Source organism: Mustela nivalis (genome assembly GCF_964662115.1).
Source record: "Mustela nivalis genome assembly, chromosome: 9".
Classification (NCBI taxonomy): Eukaryota; Metazoa; Chordata; class Mammalia; order Carnivora; family Mustelidae; genus Mustela; species Mustela nivalis.
This window is the reverse complement of record NC_139028.1, coordinates 106,502,394-106,510,353: the sequence shown is the minus strand read 5'-3', so window position 1 is coordinate 106,510,353 and position 7,960 is coordinate 106,502,394. Positions and strand designations below refer to the sequence as shown.

The following is a 7,960-nucleotide window of genomic DNA, read 5'->3' as shown; positions in this document are numbered from 1 at the left end:
TTACATTGGTTTCAAAGAGCAGCATGAATTTGCCAGAAATCTCTGTAAGGCAGCCTTCACATCCTTGTTCCGCAGGCTGTAGATCATGGGATTCAACATGGGGATCACCAGCGTGTAAAACACAGAAGCAATTTTATCAGTATCCAATGAGTAGTTAGCTTGCGGCTGCAAGTACATGAATAGCAGTGTCCCGTAGAAAACCGTGACTGCCATCATATGCGAAGCACATGTGGAAAAGGCTTTTCTCCTCCCTTCTGATGAACGCATCCTTAGAATGGACAATACAATGTTGAAATAAGATACTAGAACTATAACTAAGGATAAAACCAAATTTGTAGCTGCGGATATAAACACGATTGTCTCTGGAAGGTAAGTTTCAGAGCAGGACAATGTTAACAGCGGGACAATGTCACAGAAAAAATGATTGATTACATTGGAAGAGCAATAAGACAGAGAAAATATACAAGATGAAACCACAATAGCTGTGGAAAAGCTGTAGAGGTATGTGAGGGACACCAACAGGAGGCAGATCTGTGGAGAGACCACCACCATGTAGAGCAGGGGGTTGCAAATGGCCACATAGCGGTCGTAGGCCATCACAGCTAATGTGAACACCTCAGCTACAATGAAGACCAAGAACCCTCCCATTTGGGTGGCACATTCATAATAGGAGGTGGTTTTCTTCTTTACTAAAAAGTTGATTAGCATTTTAGGAGCAATGACAGTAGAATCACCAAGATTGATGATAGCCAAGTGCCTGAGGAAGAAGTACATGGGCGTTTGAAGCTGAGAGTCAACACTAGTGAGGATGATGATGCCCAGGTTCCCTGCCATGGTCAGCCCATAGATCAGCAGGAAAACAAAGAAGAGTGGAATCTGGAGATCTGGGCGATCTGAGACTCCAGTAAGAATAAACTCAGTGACCTGGGTGAAATTTCTAGGAGCCATGGAAGGGTTTGGATAGTCATCTGTTTGGAGAGGAAAAGGAGGCGTGGTTACAAACTTTAAGAAATTATTTTCTAGGATGGTCATTAGATAGTATATTCCTTAGATGAAATTTCCTGGAACCATGTACTAATCCAACTCAGATATTAATATCAGAGTGCACGGACTAGTTAAATAAATTTTGCAATCATTTGGAAGATAGGAAAAGCAAGCATAGCAAATTAAACAGGTGATCTAGCATCATGCATTACTTGATGATTTACTTCCTCAGCATCTCTTTAAATTATGAGTAACTTATTAGCTTACAAACATTTGAAGCCATGGTTCATATCTTCATATCATGTCTTCTGAGTGTGAGAAAGGCTTGAGGAATTGTATGCCTCCAAATAATCCAAGGTCTCCTTGTGATTTCCTAATCTGGGACTTGATTTTTCTGAACATTGGGTGATTCTAGTGTCTATACTGCTTCATTTCCTTCATCCTATTTTTATATAACTTTTGTTTGATGGGCATTGAATTTGAAATTTCTACCATCCATGTTTGTCAACTGCTTTGTTTTCATTTTCCATTTTGTCAACTCGGCAAAAATACATGGAGATATGTCTTTTATTTTTCTGATGACTAATTTTTTCCCAGCTTTCAGAAAATAAGATCTGTGAAAATTACAAATTTTTATAAAACAACTCACTATGCTTTATCGGATACTAATTCTTTTTTCTTTTTTTAAAGTTTTATTTATTTATTTGAGAGAGAGAGAGAGCAGAAGTAGGCAGAGAGGCAGGCAGAGAGAGAGTGGGGGAAGCAGGCTGCCTGCAGAGCAGGGAGCCCAATGTGGGGCTCGATCCCAGGGCCCTGAGATCATGACCTGAGCTGAAGGCAGAGGCTTAACCCACTAAGCCACCCAGGCACCCCCCCCCTTTTTCTTCCCTTTATAACTTCCTTTCTTTCTTTCTTTCTTTCTTTCTTTTTTTTTTTTTTTTAGATTTTATTTATTGATTTGTCAGAGAAAGAGAGTGTGTGAGTGAACACAAGTGGGAGAGTGGTAGGCAGAGGGAGAAGCAGGCTTTCTGCTGACCATGGAGCCCAGTGCAGGACTCCACACCAGGACCCTGGGCCCAAGACCTCAGCAGAAGGCAGATGCTTAACTGACTGAGGGACCTAGGTGCCCATAACTTTTCTTTCTTGTCCCAAAAGTTATAAAAAATTCCTTGTATTTTTTTTCACTATGCTTATTTTTAAATAATATTTTTAATTAATGGAATTTTATAACATTTTTTAATGTATAATATACCTGGCCTTTGTTTTTAGTTGATCTTTTTCTCAATGTATTTTCCTAATTCTGACATTTTTCACTGCTATCGTGATGATAAAATTCCTTACATTACAGAGCTTCTATGATAATCTCATTGCACATATTTGCCAAAGAATCAGTGTGTTATTATAACATGGTTGCATATTCTAGACATGTTTGTTTCAAGGATGATCATCTTTTCGTAACTAAGCCAATTAGAATCCCTTCCCAATCCCAACTGATAGTTCTAGTGGTAGGCATCTGGTCCAAAGAAATCTTGTGATCATGTCCTATCTGAAGACCGGGGCTTAAATTCTAGACAGTCAAGACTATATCATCCTTTAACATAACATCTACCCTTTAACAAAAGTTTAAGTATGCATACACACAAGATTAATAATAATTATAATAATAATAATACATCATGGAGACATAAATAGTTGGATTATATTTAACAACATATATTCTTTGCAAAGTTACAAATCTTGGAAACAGACCATTTTAAATATTGTATTATTCTATTATAAATAGTGTCAAGTGTATTTCAAAATGAAATAAAACAGCTCAGTTTGAGGGCTCATTTTGGATCTTTCAAAGGCCATTATACAAAAATAAGATAACTATTTTCTACCTACCTCTAATGGAGAATCTGCTTCAGGCTTTTAGTGAGAATCTCTAAATGGGGTTCAATAAAATAGTTGAAGCACAGGTGATTCTAGGATCCACAAGTTCCCTTTTACATCCTTGGGGAAGATGCCACTTGGGAATGGCTCATTAACAAGATCTTCCCCTAGGAATTCAACCAACGACTCTTTGAGTCATCTTTGCAGCAGTATGAACCTACATTACTGAAGTAAGTTCAATTCCCTGACATCTAAGAGACATGGTGATTAAGGTGTATCTGCCAAAATAACTCATTTGCATTCAGAGATTCATTGTTGCAAAATTCCAATATCAAAGAGGTAGAAACCCATGGTCTAGCAGTGAAGTTAGAACAAACTATCTAGGGGATCTGAGTGGCTAATTCAGTTTAGTGGCTGCCTTCAGCTCAGGTCACGATCCCAAGGTCCTGGGATTGATTTCCGCATCTGTCTTCCTGCTTATCCGGGAGCCTGTTTCTCCCTCTGCCTTCTTCTCCGTCTGTCTGCTGCTCGCCCTGCTTGTTCTCTCTCTCTGCCAAAAAAACCCAAAACCAAACAAACCAAAAAACCAAACAAAAAAAACCCTCTATAAATAGTATTTTTATTATGCCACCATTTCTCTTTTTCCTTCACTTTTACTTCAAAGAATACAATTAACAAATCATTATTTCAGGGAATAGAGTCTTGTGGATGTTAGAAGGAGGATGTGTCCTACCAAAAGAATCTACAGGTAATAAGATTATTATTTTAATTATTTTTAATGACGTATTTCAGGTGAGAAGAGATAAAACACAATTAGTAGAGAAGAGTCAAACAGAGTATTTAAAATAGAAACCCTGGGTCATGTCCATAAATTTCCTGTCACCACATAAATATTTTAAAGACTGAATACTATATACATATGTTTAGTATTATATATATGTGTATATATACATATATAGTATTCAGTATTTAAATATATATGTATAGTTATATATAACACATATATAACATATATAAATATTTATGTTATGATATGTTATATGTAAATATAATGTATATCACAGTGTTTAAATACATGTTTATTATTATATATGTATATATATGAATATTAATGAATATTAGCCATCAAAAAGAATGAAAGCTTGCCATTTGCAATGACATGGATGGAGCTAGAGTGAAATGTCAGCCAGAGAAAGACAAATACCATATGATTTCACTTGTATGTGGAATTTAAGAAACAAAACAAACAAATATGGTGGGCAGGGGCAGAAGAGAGGCAAACCAAGAAACAGACTCTTTTTTTTTTTTTTAAGATTTTATTTATTTATTTGACAGACAGAGATCACAAGCAGGCAGAGAGGGAGAGAAGGAAACAGGCTCCCTGACGAGCAGAGAGCCCGAGTCAGGGCTCCATTCCAGGACCCTGAGATCATGACCTGAGCTGAAGGCAGAGGCTTTAACCCACTGACCCACCCAGGCGCCCCAAGAAACAGACTCTTAACTATAGAGAATATACTGGTGGTTACAGAGAGGTGGTTGGTTGGGGGGGGGGGGCTAAATAGGTGATGGGGATTAATGAGGGCACTTGTGGTGAGCACTTGATGCTATATGTAAGTGATGAATCACTAAATTCTACATCTGAAACTAATATTACATTGTATGATAACTAACTGGAATTTAAATAAAAATTTGGGGAAAAAAAAAGAAACAAAGACCATATTGTACCAGTTTCTTTTAAAACAATATATAAAAATATAAATAAAACAATATATTTTAAGTTATAATTTAGGTAAAATCAAATGCCAAGTATGCATGGACAGTACTTGAAAAATAACATCTCCTGAGTTACGACTGCTTCCAATAAGAGAATATTTCAATACCTTAAAATGTTCCTCAGTGTTTCTTTGTAGCAAACTGTCCCCTACTATATACCAACCCAGAGTTACTATGACTTCTCTCACCATAGGTTCATTTTACCTGTTTTGGAACTTCATGTAAATGGAAAAGTATAGTATGTTTGTATCTGGTTTCCTTTGCTCAACTTAATGCTATTGAAGTTCATCCACTCTCTTGAATCCATGGACAACTTATTCCATTTTACCACTGAGTCATACTCCATTCTAAGTATTTACTATAATTTATCATTGTATTTATTGATGGGCAGTTGAAATATTTGCAGTTTTTACTGTCATGAATACAGTTGTCAGTAGAATTAATATACATGTTTTCCTGAACATGCTTTCATTCTTCTTGGATAAACATCCAGGAGGACAATTCCTGGGATATTTAGTAGTGACATTTTTCCAAAGTGAAGGACTTCTGTACACTCCAGTCAGCAATATGTGATAATTTCAGGAGCTAAACATAACGGCTGATAGAATTCTTCACACTTGGGAATCTAGCATCCAGCCCTTTTTGGCTTGCCAGGTCTTTGTGGACAGGTCTGACGTTATTCTGATGGGCTTTCCTCTGTAAGTAGGGAGCCTCTTTGTCCTAGTGGCTTTCAAGAGATTATATCTACAATTATGATTCCTTAATTTGAGTATCAGGTGCCTTGATGTTTTTCTGGAATCTATAATCTTGGGTGGAGACCATTCAGCCTCTAGTTCATGAACGCTGGTTCCATTCACGAGATTGGGAAAATTTTCATGAAGAACTTGTTCCACTATATCTTCTAGACTTCTTTCTTTCTCCTCCCCTTCAGGGATTCCAATAATTCTGACATTGGAATGTTTCATGGAATCATTTATTTCCCTGATTCTGTTTTCGTGGCTTCTAAGCTGTTTGTTCCAGGCTTCCTCCTGATCCTTTCTATCTATTTGTCCACTAGATCACTAATTCTATCTTCAATCTCAGTTACCCTAGCTTTGATAGAATTTAGACTAGATTAAAACTCATTGAGAGCATTGTGAACCTCATCCCTGGTAGCTTTCAGCTCTAACATTGTGAACATCATATCTGGGTGCTTTCAGTTCGGCCCTAATCAGTTCCATTTGGTCATCCATAGCTTTCTCCAACCTAGCTATTGCCTGGATAATTGTTAGCCTGAATTCTCTTTCTGACATATTGTTTATGTTGATAGCCATTAGCTCTGTTGCAGAAGCTCCATCCTCTGTGTTTTTCTTCTGTTGGGCATTCCTCCTCCTACTCATTTTGGTGAGAGATGGCTGAACAGATGTAGCTGGATGTATCGACTGTGGTGCAGTCAATGTGCACCCTGGAATGCTTCTGAGCAATCAGGATTCCCCACCCAAATGAGAGAAAAAAGAAAAGAAAAAGAAAAAAAGGAGAGAGAGAGAGGAAATAAAGGGAAGATAAAAGAGAAGGTTCAGCCCAAATGGGCCCCAAGGTAAGATTTATGAAGTATACAAACAAAAACAGACAAACAAAAAGACTGCCCACTACAGGTGCCTTCTGCTCCTGTAGAGATCCAGATGTGTATAATTCTGATCTCAGGCTGATTTCGTGGGTGATATGAGTTCTTTGGAAGGTAATCAGCTCACTTTAGGGTACAGGTTGAAAAGGCTCCTCCTCCTACTTCCCCGCCATCTTGTCTCTCCCTGGATTTCACTGCAAGTATTTGGGAGGGGTTCTTAATGCTGTTTTGACCTCACTGTTTCTCTAGAGTTGTGGGATCACTGGGCTGGGATAGAAACAGAGATCTACTTCAAGTCCCAGCTCATCTGTACAGAGGATCTATGAGGTCAGCCCTGAGGACGACCCTTCCCGATGATGCTCCCAGTAGCTCTCCTCCCTGGTGAAGCTCCTGCTCCCGATGGCGATACTGCTGGTACAGACAACAACACTGCTCCCGAAGACTCGCATTATGATTTTTTAAAAGCCATTTTTGTTATGGATGATATAGGAGAATGCTATTAATATTATTTGACTTTACTTTTGGTTCATGGATAATAATGGAAATAATAGAATTTGGGAAAGAAAAATATATTTGACTAAAAAGGACTGTGTGGTATAATATAAAATGTTACTCTAGAAAATAAAATGTATTCATAACAACATATATGCTTAGAAAGAGGATCCAAAGTCAACATGATAAATAAAATTGATAAAATCAGAGAAAAAAACTTCGTATTTCTTTTACTGTGTTCAGTTTGTGTTTTATTTAGTCAGTTTTTTAATTTTTAAAAATTAAAAAAATACAGCTTTATTGAGGTTACAGGTGATAAATAAAAATTGCAATAATTAAGGTGTACAACACTGATGATTTTGTATATGCATTTATTGTGAAACAGTCACCACAACCAGGCTAATTAACATTTTCATCACCTGACATAGTTATTTTTTTAAATTTGTGGCAAGAATGTTTAAGATCCACTCTATAAATGCATTAAAAAAGGGAAAAATAAGCAAAATACATGGATTTGGGACAAGGAGGCCATGGTTCATATTTGATTTAATTCCCTACAGTTTTAACTTTGAATACTAAGTTAGACTGAAACAAACATTATTGGGGTAGTGTATATATTTTAAAAACCTAAAAAAATTAAACAACAAGGAGAATGCAAAGATGTAAGGAATCTGTTCATTTGCTAAGTGAGTGCACAATTTTAATGAAGCCTTGTATTAGCATCGTCCATACAAATTATCATCACTGTTTATACAGGCTGGTGAAAGAGACAAAATAGACACAAATGTTTCATTTATTTTTAATCTTTGCTATTACTGCTATAAATTTTTCAAAATGCTGATGTCATTATGGTATATGACCAGATAACCACTTTATGGTGAGTTTGTTGATCCTAAATCCGCTTATCAGCAGGCTATCATAAATCAAAGATAGCTATCTTGTGTGAGGATCTGTCAAGGGGGACTCAGAATCAGCCAATATTTTTCTCATGCTCTTAATGAAAAAATCTTCCCAAAGGACCACTGTATCCTTGAGAGAAAATATAAACTCAATCCAGTTGAAAATTTCATTCTGAAGTGGTATACTTTATATTCCATTTAGCCTAGATTCTTGAAACAATTTGTTCATGTTGTGTTATAATCATATATTTACTTACTTTCTTGCCTCCTGTCTGGCCTACACATTCCTCATGATTCAATCTTACTTAGTGTTAATACAAAGTGACTGTTATAA

General features: G+C 36.7%; 1 protein-coding gene across 1 annotated transcript; it reads right to left on the bottom strand.

Annotated features, from left to right (window-relative positions):
• On the bottom strand, positions 1 to 996 carry LOC309873006 (olfactory receptor 8J3-like; the record flags this gene model as incomplete). The annotated part of the gene is made up of 1 exon (XM_082747976.1): positions 1 to 996. Exon 1 carries the CDS (start codon positions 946 to 948, stop codon positions 1 to 3), a length of 948 nt encoding a protein of 315 aa, XP_082604102.1. The 5' UTR covers positions 949 to 996.
• Positions 997 to 7,960: the final 6,964 nt, after the last annotated feature.